This window comes from Muntiacus reevesi, chromosome 12 (assembly GCF_963930625.1).
Source record: "Muntiacus reevesi chromosome 12, mMunRee1.1, whole genome shotgun sequence".
Lineage (NCBI taxonomy): Eukaryota > Metazoa > Chordata > Mammalia > Artiodactyla > Cervidae > Muntiacus > Muntiacus reevesi.
In genome coordinates this window covers 960,134-977,368 of record NC_089260.1, presented here as the reverse complement: position 1 = coordinate 977,368, position 17,235 = coordinate 960,134, and the positions used below count along the sequence as shown (strand labels likewise).

General features: G+C 44.2%; 1 protein-coding gene across 4 annotated transcripts in view; it reads right to left on the bottom strand.

The window, feature by feature from the left end:
- TAF2 (TATA-box binding protein associated factor 2) overlaps window positions 1-15,451 on the bottom strand; it is an 81,374-nt gene extending 65,923 nt beyond the window's left edge. For all 4 annotated transcript variants that reach the window (XM_065902503.1, XM_065902504.1, XM_065902505.1 and 1 more), the window contains exons 1-3: window positions 15,092-15,451; window positions 14,417-14,471; window positions 5,555-5,715 (exon numbers count right to left, since the gene is read on the bottom strand). In XM_065902503.1, coding sequence (XP_065758575.1) covers window positions 5,555-5,715; window positions 14,417-14,471; window positions 15,092-15,174 — 299 coding nt within the window. In that variant the 5' untranslated portion in view covers window positions 15,175-15,451. The remainder of the gene's footprint in view (window positions 1-5,554; window positions 5,716-14,416; window positions 14,472-15,091) is intronic.
- Between the last annotated feature and the right edge of the window lie 1,784 nt (window positions 15,452-17,235).

Sequence of the window (17,235 nt, the reverse complement as noted above, 5' to 3'; positions counted from 1 at the left end):
TCACTAACCTAAAACCAGACATCCTGGAGTGGAAGTCAAATGGGCCTTAGGAAGCATTACTATGAAAAAAGATAGTGGAGGTGATGGAATTCCAGCTGTTATTTCAAATCCTAAAAGATGATGTTGTTAAAGTGCTGCACTTGATACGTTTGCAAATTTGGAAAACTCGGCAGTAGCCACAGAACTAGAAAAGACCAGTTTTCATTCCAATCCCCAAAAAAGGCAATGTCAAAAGCGTCCAAACTACTGTGAGTTGCGCTCATTTCACTCGCCAGCAAGATTATGCTCAAAATCCCCCAGGTTAGGCTTCAGCAGTACATGAACCAAGAACTTTCAGGTGTATAAGCCGGGTTTCAAACAGGCAGAGGAACCAAAGATCAAATTGCCTACATCGGATGGATCATAGAAGAAGCAAGACAATTCCAGAAAACATTGACTTCTGCTTCACTGATTACTTGAAAGCGTTTGATTGTGTGAATCACAACAAATTATGGAAAATACTTAAAGAGATGAGAATATCAGACTATCACATCTATCTCCTGAGAAACCTGTATGCAGGTCAAGAAGCAACAATTAGAACCAGACATGGAACAGCACACTGGTTCAAAACTGGGAAAGGAGTATGACAAGGCTGTATATTGTCACTCTGTATTTAACTTATATGCAAAGTACATCATGAGAAATGTTGGGCTGGATGAAGCACAAACTAGAATCAAGATTGCTGGGAAAAATATGAACAACCTCAGATTTGCAGATGACACCTCTCTAATGGCAGAAAGCGAAGAGCCTCTTGATGATGGTGAAAGAGAAGAGTGAAAAAGCTGGCTTGAAACTCAACATTCAGAAAACTAAGATCATGGCATCTGGTCCCATCACTTCATGGCAAGTAGAAGGGGAAAAAGTGGAAGCAGTAACAAATTTTACTTTCTTTGGCTCTAAAATCACTGAAGCCATGAAATTAAAAGACGCTTGCTCCGTGGAAGGAAAGCTATGGCAAACCTAGACAGCATATTAAAAAGCAGAGACATCACTTAGCTGACAAAGGTCTGTAAAGTCGAAGCTATGGCTTTTCCAGTGGTCACGTACAGACGTGAGAGTGGTCCATACAGAAGGATGAATGCCGAAGGACTGATGTTTTCAGAACTGGGGTGCTGAAGAAGACTCTTGATTCCCTTGGACTGCAAGGAGAGCAAATATATCACTCCTAAAGGAAATCAACCCTGAATATTCATTGGAAGGACTCTTGCTGAAGCTAAAGTTCCAATAGTTTGACCACCTTACGCGAAGAAGTGACTCACTGGAAAAGATACTGATGCTGGGGAAGTCTAAAGGCAAAACGAGAGGGTGGTGGCAGAGAATAAGATGGTTAGACAGTATCACCAATTCAATGGACATGAATTTGAGCAAACTCCGGGAAATAGCAGAGCATGGAGGAGCCTGGAGGCCCCGAGGTGGAAAAGAGTCGGACACATCTTAGCAACGGAGCACCCCTACTTTGAGAAGGCTAATGAGTTTCAGGTCACCAGAAACACTGAGCACAGATAAGAACACAGTGGCTCTCCTGCTGTGCGTGGATTATAAGAAGTCCAAATGAGAAGCTCCCTGTTTAGTTACAGGGCTACCACATGTAAGAAAACGCAACGTCAAACCAGAGTATTCAAAGAACAGCAGAGGGAACCGTTAGTAAATCTGGAAACAGTTTTCCATGAGGAATGACTGAGTACTGAGATGCAACAGATTGGAAAAGAGAAAACTTACAGGAAAAGAATTTTTAATTAGGGTAAGTTTCTGAACATTATAGCAAAACAGACTAACTTAATGTAATAAACAACTTTCTAACACTCAGAAATAATGAAAAGGGTGCCATAAAAAACAGTGAGCTCAACAGAAGGCGGAACAATATAGGGAAAAATCCCTCTTGACGTTTTGACTAAACAAACCCCAAAGTTCTCTCCATTATGACAACCCCAAAGTTCTCTCCATTATGACAACTTAATGCCAAGCAATACTCCTAAAACAACTGCCTGTGAGGCATTGTGGATGAGTTAAAATATAAAACTATCCATATTACCTAACCATAAATAAAGGGATCAACCACTTCTACCACATGATATCAGTAAAACAGTAACATTTAAAATCTCTCTACACAGATGTCTATATTAAAATACACGACTGAAAAAATATATACAGACTTAGAAAATCTAAAAAAAGGAATTAAAAAATCAATTCTAATCACTTTAAAATCTGCTTCCATCACTCAATAGTTACTTCATTTCTATCTTAAGTTAGCTTTATTTCTACTGCCACTCCTCAGTGGAAATGAAGACAGGAGGCAGGAACTAAATTGATTGCTGAAACTTAGGAAAGTGGAGAATTTTCAAGTAAAATAAAAAAACTTTTCTCAAGGTAGCAAACCCTACCTATGGAAGGGAAAGCAACAGGGAGGAGACGCGTCAGCCACTGTAGGCTAGTCATGCACAGAAACAATCTCTGATAATAACCTGCATCTCCCTTTTCTAAGAAGAAAGGAATGCAGCTAACAAAAACAAAGAAAACGCCACCAAAGAGAGAGAGCGTCTACGGAAGCAAACTGCATCTACAATGTAAGATTCAAATATCAAATATACTTGGAGAAACTTCCGGTGCTTATTTCCCTGGCAGACAATAAGCCAGAGAGAGACAGAGAGGGAGAAGTCTTACATATGTTACATCACCAGCAGGGCTTCTAATTGCTGGGGCAGGTAGCTTAACAAGTCAGCTAACGTTCACTTGGGCAAAACAGGAAGAAATGCCTTTGAATCTCTTGTCTACATGTTTCCCTCCCTTATATTCCCCCTGCAGTTCAAAGGTGCTAAATCTAACCGAGGTAAGCATGCTCCTGCCATCAAAACCAGGAGGGTCTGGCACCTTAACTGTAAAACAAGTAAGGAGAAAATGTGATGAAGTAGCATATTACTTCTTTGAACGTTAGGACATTCCAGTATGTACCCAAGATCAAATTTAACCGAATTTTAAGTTTAATTTTCAATTTCAAATCTACTATTTAATTTCGGCTTCAGCTTCAGTAGAAATTTTATTGCTTCATTCACAATGAGAGTTACTCTGGAAACAAGAAAGGTGGTGTAAGTATCTAGGGACATGCTAAAGATCTTAACTGCCTGTCCTTCCCGAAGTCTTCTTTAAAAATAAATAACATCATCACAAGAGATCATTTTCACACCTTAACTACCTGTGAACAAAGTCTTCTTTAAAAATAAATATCATCAACACAGAGGTCATTTTCACATCTTAACTGCTAAACAGTATTTCTTCTGAACCATTGGTATGCTTCTGTCTTGTGTTTTAGGAATCTTACAAACAATAGCATTTCCCTCTTTCATATGGTAACCAGAAATCTCAAAACCAAACCTAGTTTTCCTCTAGTAACTTAGTGTGATCACACCATCCTATACTTTTTTCACTCTTGATGCTAATTTCATTAGCTACTTTAAAAAACTATTGTCCAATAAAATTCTAAAACCAATCTCAAACCCTCTTTTGAACAAGTCAGACAATAAACAAACACCAACAAAAACAACTGGCATCTCTCTTAAAAAGTAAATAGGATTCTAGAGCCAGGCAGAAAAGCAGGGGTTGTCCTGAGTACTTATTAAGTGACCACGGCTAAAACGTGGTGGTGCTACTGAAAAGACAAGTTTAAATATATTCCATCCTTTCCACTTTCCCAACTTAACCTTCGAAAACACTCTCCTTTATGACTCCCTTTTCTTTCTTTATAATACTAAAAGTGATGAGACATATTCCCTATCACTGGAGAAAAGTTTTAGGGGATATCATCACCTCAAAATTAACCAAGTAAAGCTTGCTTCCTCAACAGATTTGGAATCCACTGTTCCTATCACTGCACTGTCAGATTTTCTTCTTTGAAACCTGAGCACCTGGAACAACTGGTAAAGCAGCTGTGCAAACACTGTGTTTTGTGACCAGCAGATGGAGAAGCTTCTTACCCTGTCATCAGAGACCTAAACTCTACTCAGTACTCTGTAACAGCCTACATGGGGAAAGAAGCTCAAAGAGTGGATACATGTATAACAGACTCACCCTGCTGTACACCTAAAACACAACCCTGTACGTCAACTATAGGAGCCCGCTCTTCCTGTGGAGATGATGCAGAGAGCATCTCACAGGAGGGGGCCTGCTTCAGTGACCTCCGATGCTCTCCGAGTCCTAATGTTCTTTAAGAACACTGGTTAGGTGGGAGGACAGGAGACCCGGGACCTTGGTCTGCATCCCTGGGGCAATTCATTCATTCCTTCACTCATACAAATCCCTGTTGAATGCCAGGTGATGTGCCAGCCTCTGAGGAAACAGCAATGCACAAGGCAGGTCTGAAGTCTGATCCTTACTCTCGTGGAGCTCACTGGAAAGCAGGGAATTCAGACAATCAAACTGGTAACTGGCACAGACTGTCACTGACGTCATGATGGGGAAAGCACAGGATGAAGCTCAGGCTCCTAGCTGGTCAGTTAGAAGGATATAATGAGGCCTTTCTACTTCCCAAGGGGTGATGAGTGTCACACGGAACAATGGGTTTGGGGAAGCTGTGCACCGTACAAGGTGTAAAGAAACGTAACACACGGATGCTCAACACCTCTAGACTAGTGAGAATAGCACCGTGACTAAAAAGAGTTTATAACTCACTACAAAACAAGAAAAGAGTTTATAGTTTAGGGCACTCTACTCCCAAATACTGAGAACCAAAGAGACGATATAATGCAATGCTATCAATGCCTGCTATCAAAACTTTGAAAAAACAACTGCCTTCAAATGTACTTGACAGTATTTAAATCAGCACAAATGTTACTGGGGCACAATCAAGTAAAATGTTAAAAAGAGCCATAAGAATAATAAGCAATCCTATTTTCCTAAGGAAATAATTCAAAGTAAAAGAAAAACAAAATCTAGAAAATAATCAGACAATCCACGGTATGCTGAGTAAATGGAATATTGCCTGACCATAAAAATAATAACAAAGTGAAAACAAAGTATTTAAATGAAAAATGTAGAACATAAAGCTGATCATTAAAAATATGTGTTTACTAATAAAATCAGAAGTAGCCTAGACAGATGCAGTATTTAAAGTGAAGGAATAAGGTATTTCAGACTATTTTTATATTTTATAAAGCTGTCAAGTATTTCATAGAATAAAGTAGTTTCTGCTCTACAGATTACAGTATCCCCTAATTCATTGAAGATCATATTAATATCTTTGAAACAAATTATTTTTTTAAAAACAAAAGTAGAAAACTGGCTAAGAAAATTTATTTAAAGTTCTCTGATAAAGGAAACTTAATAACTTACTATGTTTGACCAGAGCCAGTAAAATTTCTTGAATCAAATGGGCAAAGTGGCAGAAGCAACAGAAGTTATACAATTAAGGAAAATAAACTGGGAACCAGAGTGTAATAATAACCTAAGAAAAATATGATGAGAATATTAATCCAATCAATGAAAAAAATTAAGAAATATCAACTTTTACAAGTGTGTAACTTACTGTTTCGATTCACTGTGACAGACTTCCAAGGTTGGATCATTGTAAATAAAGGCAGCTTCTAAATCATTGATCCTCACTCGGTATATTCTACACTGTTTGCTGTTCAACTTGATTCTATTTAAGTTTGCGACTGTGGGAAATATAGTCAGTTCCACAAACCCCTGTAAAGATAAGGAATGGTAATTTCATTATGGTTAGTACTGGTGCACTTCACAACTTGATTTCTACTACTTGTACCCATACTACACTCCAGAGGCAGAATCTCAAAGAGCCACACACACAAGTGCGCCCCAGGCAACCACCTCAAGCATGCTGTCCGAGTGACTAAAAGGGCCATGAATTCTGTACACTTTATCATTCTGGTATTTCGCATCCACTATCGGTGAAAATTAAACCAGATGCTAGAAAAAAAAGTAAAACGACTCAAATACAAAAATGTTATATATAAAATTCTCAAATATAAGAATTTATACAGACTGGAACCCAAACAGGGAGGAAGGAGAAAAAAATCCAAGAGCAAAAAGAGAATCAAAACCAGTTCAGGGAGTAAAAGAAAACTGCCCCTGGGGACCTCCCTGGCGGTGCGGAGGTTGAGAACCCACCTCCCACTGCAGGGGGCTCAGCCTCAGGCCCGGCCGGGGACTAAGACCCCACACGCCACAGGACAGCAAGGTCCGAGAGGCCGACGACGGACCCCACACGCTCTGGAGCCCCCGAATCACAGCAAGGAGCCCCAGCACCACAAAGACAGATCCCGTGTGCCCGAAGACCAGACGCGCCAAAAATAAACAAATATGGTTCTAAAAAAAGAAAGAAAACTGTCCCTCCAAGCAGGGCAAACACTATACCACCAAAGCTGACCAGTATGCACCTCTGCTCCTGGGAGGTAAATCAGGACACGTGAAGCAGCAAGAGTTACAAGAAACACTCAGGCAAGGAGGGAAAAATCTACTGCAGCCTCCAAGAGCAGCAGACACATCTAAGTGCTGGATGATTTTCTACCAAGCAGTCCCAAAGGCCATACCTCAGCCTGGGGGCGAGCAAGTTATCTGAAGCATGGACCAAAGACACAAGAGACAGTTACATCCACTGTCCACTACCCTCTTGCTCTGAATCAAATGGGAAAGACAGGTCAGTGAAACATGGAACATATGTCCAGCAAGTTTAATATTCTGGGTTGAAAACACAAAATATGGGAGGGCATGAAACAGTAACATTTCAAGGGTTGAAACAGGAATATCTAAAATAAAACTCAGACAATAACCATGGAGGACAACATTACAACAATTTTAAGGGCTATTATTAAGCACTACTATTTGTTACACATTTCACTAGATACTTCTGTATATTTTAACCCTATTAACAACTTCAAGAGGTAAGTATTACTTTATACAGATTAAGAATTAAGAAAATCAAATCATTACTAAGTGGAGAACTGAGAGTCAAACCCACATCTACATGATCACAACTGATCCCCACTATGCCACAATGTCTCGAAGTGCAATGCTTTTCAATAATATGCAAGAATTTTTTTTTAGATAACATTCAGCCCAACCTCTCAAAAGCCAATCTAGAGCCCCCTTCCCCCCAACTGACAAATAACAGAGTCATATATCTTTAAATCAGACCATCTGAACAGATCTATTTGCCCGGAAGCAGGTTAAGAACAAAAACAGCAGAAGCAAAAGCACTGATTAAGTCTGAGTTGAAAGGTGTTAAACTGTGAGCAACTGTAGAAAGACCTAAACTCCCTTAACTAGCACATCAGCAATCCAGTGACCCATCAACACGGATGATCCTTGATCAGCCGAAAGACTGTAAGCAAAACTAAGATAACATCAGAAGTGAACCAGAAAAGATGATGGAAACTGCTGTCAAGAAGTAGTTACATGAGCAGAAGAATAAGCTTTGGCTTTCTAAACTAAGGGAAACAGTAATAGAATAGTGAATGCAGTATACTGCATCACGACGGGAAAGCCCAGCCTCCTCGAACCATCAGGTCTCTGACACCACCGAGAGCCCTAACCCACACCTGCCTGCCAGGCGCAGACCCGCCGACTGGCCTCCAACCACAGATCCAGCACGTCAGCCACAGCCGGGGCAGGACGCAGCCCCCAGGGCTCCTAACTGCCCCCTCTTCCTGCTCCCGCTCCCGCCCCAGCACCTGAGCCTGACCGTGCTCCGAGAGGCCCTCTACTAGTCAACCTTTTTTAAAGCTCCTTTACTTCCGAGCCTCAGATGAAACAACTCTTGATTCCCCTTTGAAAAGAAGCTCTACATTCTTTTATTCAGTATAAATTAGAGGAGGGCAAACAGGAAACCTCTTTCCGCTCTTTCTAGACCTTTTCCAGGCTTTTGCGCAGCGCAGGCAGTGATAGCAAGGGCAGAACAGTGTCCTCGTGCCCTTGAGGCCCCAGCTCCACTTCTCAGTAGGTGGATGAGCTTGCGCCAAGTTACTCTAGCTCTCTATACCTTGGGTTGTGGTGGTGGTGTTGGTGATGTACTCAGTCATGTCGACTCCGCAATCCCATGGACTATACAGCCTGCCAGGCTCGTCTGTCCATGGAATTTTCCAGGCAAGAATACTGCAGTGGGTCGCCACGTCCTACTACACGGGACCTTCCTGACTCAGACCTTCTGCTCTTTTGTTTCCTGCATTGACAGGAGGATTCTGTACTATTGAGCTACCTGGGAAGCCCGTACCTCAGTTTCCTCATCTGCAAAGCAAGAACAGCAACACTCCCTACCTTTTGGTATTATTTTAACTGAGCAATTTAAAACAAGGAAAGCACTTAAAATCATAGCTGGCATCCAGTAAAAGTTTTTATTACTCTTATTTTCCACTTCTTTTCCTATGCGTTCATGTCACACAGAACACCATCCTCTGTTCCTTTCATTAACATCTCCCACATTCCCCAATATGCGTTGAAAGATCCTGCTTTCCCTTCTAACCCATCACGCTGGGACATGAACATGGACCCAGCTGATCCGGGCGGTAAGTTCCTGCATTTCAGTTCCTACCATCTTCACAGCTGTTCCAGGACAGCAATCACGACTGCACCCCGAGAGACACTCCATCAGTGCTCAGCGCTGCCCGGACGCGGACGTTTTACACCTGAGTGTCCACAAGCCTGTGCTTCCCTACCAGACCTCCCACTCAACCACACAGCACTTCCCCGTTCCTGGCCTGCTCCAGTTTCTCTCTACAGTCCTCCCTGCTATTCTCAGGGCTGCTATCTTCCTTGTCCAAGATCCTTACCTTGAACCACTCTTCTGTCAACTATCAGCTCTCTTGCCCTTCTGCTACACACGCCTATCTTCTCCTCCTGTTTTAAAAAGTTCCTTCCACTCCTCTGCTAGAGGCCATCCTCTGTACTGCTCTCAGAAATCATGGTCTATTAATCACCTTCTCTTATAACTACAACCTCTCCTCTCACAGGGCTTTTCCCCACACTTACAAACATGTTCAACTCTCTGTTCTTTTAAATCTTAACTTCTATGTCACCTCAAATAATTTTTTGCCCTTTTCCTTGAGTTACTATACTTTGGTTCAGAACTGACACTAATCCCTGGAGTCCCAGAACACTACAACAGTCCACTGGGCAGACTGGAAGTTGGGTGTGTGTGTGTGTGTGTGTGGGTGTGTGTGTGTGTTGGGGGGTGGTGCGGAGGGGGGTTGTTTGCTGGAAGTTGGGGTGTGTGTGTGTGTGTGTGTGTGTGTGTGTGTGTGTGTGTGTGTGTTGGGGGGTGGTGCGGAGGGGGGTTGTTTGCCGGAAGTTGGGGTGTGTGTGTGTGTGTGTGTGTGTGTGTGTGTGTGTGTGTTGGGGGGTGGTGCGGAGGGGGGTTGTTTGCTGGAAGTTGGGGTGGGGGTGTGTGTGTGTGTGTGTGTGTGTGTGTTGGGGGGTGGTGCGGAGGGGGGTTGTTTGCTGGAAGTTGGGGTGGGTGGGTGTGTGTGTGTGTGTGTGTGTGTGTGTGTGTGTGTGTGTGTTGGGGGGTGGTGCGGAGGGGGGTTGTTTGCCGGAAGTTGGGGTGTGTGTGTGTGTGTGTGTGTGTGTGTGTGTGTGTGTGTTGGGGGGTGGTGCGGAGGGGGGTTGTTTGCTGGAAGTTGGGATGTGTGTGTGTGTGTGTGTGTTGGGGGGTGGTGCGGAGGGGGGTTGTTTGCTGGAAGTTGGGATGTGTGTGTGTGTGTGTGTTGGGGGGTGGTGCGGAGGGGGGTTGTTTTTGCCAGTCCACTGGGCAGACTGGAAGTCGGGGTGTGTATGTGTGTGTGTGTCGGGGTGTGTGTGTGTGTGTGTGTGTCTGTGTGTGTGTGTGTGTTGGGGGGTGGTGCGGAGGGGGGTTGTTTTTGCCAGTCCACTGGGCAGACTGGAAGTCTGGGTGTGTGTGTGCGTGTGTGTCTGTGTGTGTGTGTGTCGGGGTGTGTGTGTGTGTGTGTTGGGGGGGCAGTGCGGAGGGGGGTTGTTTTTGCCTGTGTGTGTGTGTGTGTGTGTGTGTGTGTGTGTGTGTGTGTGTGTGTGTTGTTTTTGCCAGGCAGTGCAGCTTATGTATCTTAGTTCCCTGACCAGGGATTGAACCTGGGCCCTTGGCAGCGACAATGCAGTCCTAACCACTGAACTGCTAGGGAATTCCCCAGACTGGCGACCTCTGGAGGTCAAGTAATAAAGGGGTTTAAGGGGTTCCCACATCTATCTCAGGGTAGGCCTGGTGTTTATTACCCAGTCCAAACATACAGGATACGTTTTAGTAATTGGCAAACCCTCACAGTCATCCTCTGATCTCTCTGAGTGAGGTCTATGGAGGAAGGACTGAGAGGTCACCAAGGGCCACCTTGCCCCCTTCTCCAAGAGTAAATCAACACAACCCAACACCTCTGGGGAATGGCAGAGATCAGCGCCCCCAGAGACGCAGATGACGCCTACTCCACCTTCGTTTAACTCAGCTATTTGGCTAGTGCAAAAGCCAAGTAGGTCTTGCAGAATGATCATGAACTATCACAAACTTGCCAACCACAACCACAGAAGTGATACTCTGACCACAGCAAATCAGCACAGCTCCTGGTAGCAAATACTGCCGTGAATTATCAAGCAATTTTTCCCCCTCAATTCCCATCAGGAAAAAAAAAAAAAACAGAAGCAGGTTGTCTTCTAGACATAAAAACCCCATCACTATCCTCTAGTAACTAATAACTCTATCAACTCTCTGTTCAGTCAAAACAAAGTTCAAAAGTCTCCTGACTGCAGGATAGCCCAATAGTGAATTACACTCGTATGTTGTACTGACAACACTACACTATCTGGACCTGGTGAGGAAGGAAAAGCAAGTTCTCGATAATGCCTTACTAGAAAACACATGGATGGCAGAGGCTGAGTTAAATCTCATGGACATTCAGGGGACTGTCACATCAGTAGAGTTTCTAAGGTACCAGTGGTCTGAGGCACACAAAAATAAACCTAAAGTGAAAGTTACTGCACTTGGCACTTCCCACCAAGAGGGGAAAAAAAAGAAGGCAGAATATTGGTAGGCTTCTTTGCATTCAGAAAGCAATCTATCCATTCAGGCATATCGCTTACTAGGCAATCATTAAGACTGTCATCTTCAGGAAGAGGTCCAGAACAAGAAAGGGCTCTGCAGCGGGTCCGGGCTGTGGTCCAAGGGGGCCCCCCCGGGCCGTATGACTCGGCAGAGCCACCAGCACAGGGCCGTGCCCAGCAGACAAGGATGCTGCACTGACTCTGGCTTTCTCCAACAGCATGACACTGCACTGCCATTCCGGGGTCTCAGAGGAAACCGTGACCTCTTCTGCCAACAACTATTTTCTATGTGCAAAGCAACTACTGCTTTGCTACTAGACCCTGCAGGAGAGACCGAACACACAACCATGCGACTTCCAACAGTTTCAGGGAGTTTCTGCCAACCTGGAATGGCCATCACAAACTGAATGCGTGCAGCTTCCACCTTTTAACGGAAGCAACAGCCCCAGACCAGGCCCAGCAGGCTCCCAGGGCACAAAAAGCAAACAGCGTGACCACTGACTCAGAGCCCAAAGAGACCTGCTCCCATCCAATCGCCACTCCCCCTTCAATCCACACCCAGGACCTCATGGGGAGCTCCCCAAGTTTAACAGCAGTACAAAGCGCAAGCCTGAATTATGAGTAAGTCTGTACAGCATGCTAGCACAGTTGAACATGGGTGGCAGGTGCCATCAGAACTCACTGAAGTGTAGTCCTGAAACACAGTGGAAGAAAAGCCTCCTGTGGGCTGGACGCCGGCAAACAGAACAGGTGGTGAGCGTCTACAGACATAGGAATGACCCAAGACACTTCTGCACTGATCCAGGGGCAGTTGCTAGGTTGGCCAGCTGGTTAGGAATGTGTAAAGAACAAGACTAAAAGACTGAGTAAGAGGGTGATGGGAAAAGTGTACACAAGAATTTCTCAGAGCAGGTATAATATGAAAATATTATCACGTAAATGACTAACAGAAGCATCCTCAGAGACTGCAGAGGGGGCCCTCCAAAATCAACTGGCAAGATCATCTATCCAGCAGATGTGCCCAGACTCTTTCCCCCACCCTGCTAATACACAAAGTGATCATGGTGGCAAGAATGGAGGCTACACACGAACCCAACACCGTGCTCTGCCCTCAGCAAAGCCTGAGCTGGCCATCATCAATGCTGAGTGCCCACCTCCCCCAGCAGAGGATCAAAGCTTCTAACAAGGGGTCCTCCCAGGAAGGATGAGTTAGTCACTCAGCAGTAAAATGACTACATTAGACAGCTGGTACCGTAGAGGGGAGACAGGAATTTACCCTTATAAAAACAGACACACAGTCTAGATTTTCCTTCCCTATTAATACAATTTACTTACGAAAAGTCATCCGTGTCAATATACTATCCCACACACACTTCCATGTGTATAGAAAAGTGTGGCAGAATTTACACACAAATTTTACATGCAAAATTAATTTTGTCCTCTCATCCAGAAGTGGCCAACATGATCAACTAATGAAGGCTCAGCTACAGCACAACCGAGACCTCTAAGAGAAGGCCACCCTAAACCAGTGAACGACATTATACCGAGACCTCTAAGAGAAGGCCACCCTAAACCAGTGAACGACATTATAACATCAGGCTACCTCTCCACAGCCAAACAGACCTGGGAGCCAAGGGGCAAAGCTGGAGTGACTATGTTCACTACTGCTTCAAAAAGCCACTGAAAGAATTTTGCTTCCTGTCTTGAAGCCCTCAGGTTTGGGGCGTTCAGAAGCCTAGTGGCCAAAGGAGGAAAGCACCCACCAGGGCACAGAGCCACGGCTTTATTAAATTGGAAGCTGAGACTAAACCACTTCGGGCTCCTCATGCCATTGAACCAACCAACAGGCACAGTAAGGGGTCACTGTCCTGGCTGAGAGACTAGAAGCAACTGAGATTCTGTTACACAACAGAAGCAGGAATTCCGTTTGCAGTTCAGGGGGTTCAATGGAAGGCCTCTGAGGTCCTCTTGACAAACAGTCCTAATCAATGGAAAACTGCAACAACCCCAATGAAGTCGAAACCAGCAAGGATGCAAAATGAAGGTCTACGACAGACCAAAAGAAATGCTGTCAAAAAGAAAGAGAAAAATGGAATAGGGAGAAGAATAAGAAAGCTGTGTACATCAACTTTGACCTTGATATCAACGAAAGAAAGTAAAGGCTATAGTAGCTAATTTTCACATTCTTTTACCCGTATTTCTTCCACTACAGGCAATAGCTAATATTTCAGGTGGGAAAAATGCTGAAACTGCCATTTCTTCACACAAATGGATTACTTCAGGGATCAGCAAACTTTTTCTTAAAGGGCCAGAGACTAAATAGATATTACAGGCCTCACAGTTTCACAGCTATTCCACTCTGCCATTGTAGCTCCAAAGCAGCTTTAGACAGTTTATAAATAAATGGGTGTAGCTGTGTTCAAATAAAACTTTACTTACAAAAACAAGTAGTTAGCTAATGCCACACGTAACTAATGCTACAATAGCTGATGGGACTTCCTTAAGCTGGGAACACTGTCATCTAAACAGAAGTGTTGAGAGGATGATCTGGAGGCAAAAGGGGTTAGACTATTGTAGATATCTTCCTTTTGCCCTTCCTAATCTGCCCCCTACCCTACTCTGTATCCAAGAAGATGCATTAACTGGGCACTAGCCTTCCGGCTGCTGGTCAGGGTGGTCAAACGAGAGGCACAAAGAGGAGACGGAAAATAGAAGAAACGGGAGCTCTGCAGATTCATAACCCTGGGTCTTAGGCTATCAACGGGGTTCCTAGAATAAATATATCAATCCATATGGATATTTGGATATAGATCATATATGGATATATATATGCATGTACATCAATCCATATGGATATAATAATCTATACATCTAAATTGGGGGGAGGGCAATTACTAGGTTTCAAACACCTTTATGTAGAACTTTACTACAAAGCAATGCCAGGAAAACAAGGTCAGGTAAAAATCAGAAAACAAAAGCAGCCTCTGAACAGTCAAGTTAGTAAGTTAGTGTGTGTATCAACCTTAATTTTTTCACAGAAAAAAATCTCACTGTGGATTTATTCTTGTTTCATACACAATTCTAAAATGTTTGGTAATGTAGACTTTCATATTCCACAACATATTCAAAGAAATAAATTTTAATCAGAAAACAGGAAAAAGGGAAAGGAAGAATTGAGGTGTTGACCAGTAAAGGCCATGGCTCTTGAAGTCATACACGTTTGAATTCTAATTCATATCTATTCTCAAAACCCATGACCTGAAGCAGAAAGTTTCTACGTACTATAAAGCATGGTGTTGTTTTTGCCTATAATGGCTAAGAATATACTTACCACAACAGATTTTCTCTGGAAGTTTATGTTGTTGATGCAGACTACCTGATGGGTTGTACATTAAAGAATAAAGAAAATACTTCAATTATTAAACAATGCATAATTCAATCTCAGTGTAAACAAGAACTGTGTTCTAAGCAGCTCAAAATCATACTTATTTTTCATGTAAAAACCCTAGAAATTAGGGTAACTTGCTCATTTAAAATTCAGCAACAGCCACGAAAATAAATTTTTTTGGACGAAAATGCAATTTAAGAAAAAGGTACGTTAAACTGCAAGGAGCAGTAAATTTGTTGAAATTACCTTGTCATTCAAAACATTTTCGCCCTACAAAACTATGGGCAGCTTCGTTTCCCACTAGGCTTTCCAGGCCCACTAGGTCAGTTTCAAGCGATCACTGAAACTAATTAATTTTAACTAATGAAAACCAAACCTAGAAGCGTTAGTCGCTCAGCCGCGTCCATTCTGTGACCCAAGGGACTGTAGCCCGCCACGCTCCTCTGTCCATGGGATGCTCCAGATAAGAAAACTGGAGTGGGTAGCCTTCCCCTCCTCCAGGGCATCTTCCCGACCCAGGGATCGATCCCAGGTCTCCCGCATTGCAGGCGGATTCTTAACCGTCTGAGCCACCCGGGAAGCCCCAGAAGAAAGGGACATGCAGAAAAAAATACTTATAATTTATACGGCCTTGGGCTTTCAAAGCCCTTGTCTCCTTTCTTCCTGTTCATTCTGGCGGGGTCAGAGCCAGTCGGCGGCATGAAGGGGCCCCGCGGAGCTCGACTTCCCGGCCTCCGGGCGGCGGCAGGGCATCACCGGCCTTGGGCACCCGACGCTCCCCGTTCCTGCACGTTCCCAACAGTCACGCCCCAGCGGGGGCGCCCTCGGCTCCACGCTCGGCCCTGCCGATCCGCCGCGGCCGCCTTTCACACTCGCTCGGGGGACTCGGCTCGTCCGTCGTCTCCGCTGAGCGCCTGTCACGGAGACGCTCCCAACAGCAGCGTCCAACGGCGCCCGCCAGCCGACATCTTTTTTCGTTACCTCTGACCCCCTGACGTAAGCGGAAGTAGGGCAGCCGTAAGGCGGCAGCCGGAAGTCTTGTTGGCCGTGGGCTGGACTTGGCGAGCCGGGGGTTCTACGTTTGCCTTTTAATGTGCAGACGGCGCCTAAGAACCGTTGAAGCTGAGGAAACTTGACAGATGTTTTGTGGATGACGCGAGCACAGCAAGACGGAAAGGCGAAACATTAAATTTTAGAGGAATAAAGATGTAGCGCAAAGACTGAAAAACACGGGGACGAGGTTTTCAAAGTGCCAGGGCCGGGACGTAGGAAACCAGGAGGCGTCCCTCCTGCTGTGTAAAAAGAACCCTTAACTCACCGGAGCTGTGACTTAGGCTGGAAAAGAGGAGATTACACCTCAAGGAGTCGAACTCGAACTCGAGTCCTCACTAGGCATTGCTGCCTCGGTATTTATTGAAAAATTAATTAAGTGGATTATACAGATGTAGAATTACTGAAACACCGGACTGTTTTGAAGTCATATGCATCTCATGTGCATGAGAATAAAACGGCTGTAAATTCCAGTGACAGTTAAATCTTTGTTAATTGTGGATTATCCATTAACTTTTTTTTTTTTTAACTTTGGACCAGGTTTAACCCTTCAAACTATCCTGATGACAAGTTCATTAGCTAAAATTAATTTGAACTTTGGTCTAAAGGAAAACACACTAGGAAAATAAAGATGTAAAATAACTTTATCAAGCATTCTAAAACCAGAAATTACTTGTAGTTTTTGAGTATTACCTGTGTCAGTATCCTTCATTATAGGATTATAAAGTACTGTTAGTATTCTTCACAGGGGATTAGTATTGAAAGGGTCTTCTTGAATTACAACCTTTTTAATACCATTTTGCATGGAAGATGGAGAATATTTAGCAAGATAGATGCAATTGGGTTAAAAAGAGGTCACTGGGTTAAGGAAAGAATGGGAGGCAAATAAGCAGTGAAGTAGTACGGACTTTCATCCCAAAAAGCGTATCTGAGGTAGGAGGTAGACAGGCCCCTGGGCTGGGCAGCTGGTGTCTGTCAAGTATAGAAAAACTCAAGCTTTGTCTTCCCCACACTCCAAGGACAAAGCTAGTTGCAGAAGCTGAGCTCTGCTGGAATAGAGATAAGACAACCTTTCCTGAGATCAAGGAAACTTCCTGACTGCACAGGTGCAAAGAGGCTCCTTGGAGGTAAAAACGGGCGGCAGGGCAGTGATACTCCACTAGTCTCTGTGGTGCAATCCATCTTTAGCAAAAAGTTGCGCTTGGACCTTAGAGCACCTCATCTCAGGAGAACAGATTGGATGTGGGGAAAGAAGATGGGCCAGAGGAAAACAAAGACCGGGAAGAACTGTCCTATAGAAGTGATTTAGGTACCTTTGCTGCGGCGATCCTGCCCATTAGGGAGGACGGCCACACCCTTTCTTTCTGTGTGTATTTCTGCCTTCCTCTGTCTTAAACTGTTTGTCTCTGTGCTCCCCCACTTGTTATGCTGTATCTCTGAAAATAAACTTTGTACCCGTATTTAGTTTTTGCCTCAAAACATTTTTGTTTTCAGAGGCCACAGCCAGGGGCACTTCACTTCTTGCCTCTGGCCCCTGGTGCCTCCCCCGAGGCTCAAACAGTGAAGAATCTGCTTGCAATGCCAGCGACCTGAGTTCAGTCCCTGGGGTGGGAAGATCCCCTAGAGATGGAATGGCAACCCACTCCAGTGTTCTTGCCTGGAGGGTCCCATGCACTGAGGAGCCTGGAGGGGCTCCAGTCCGTGGGTTCGCA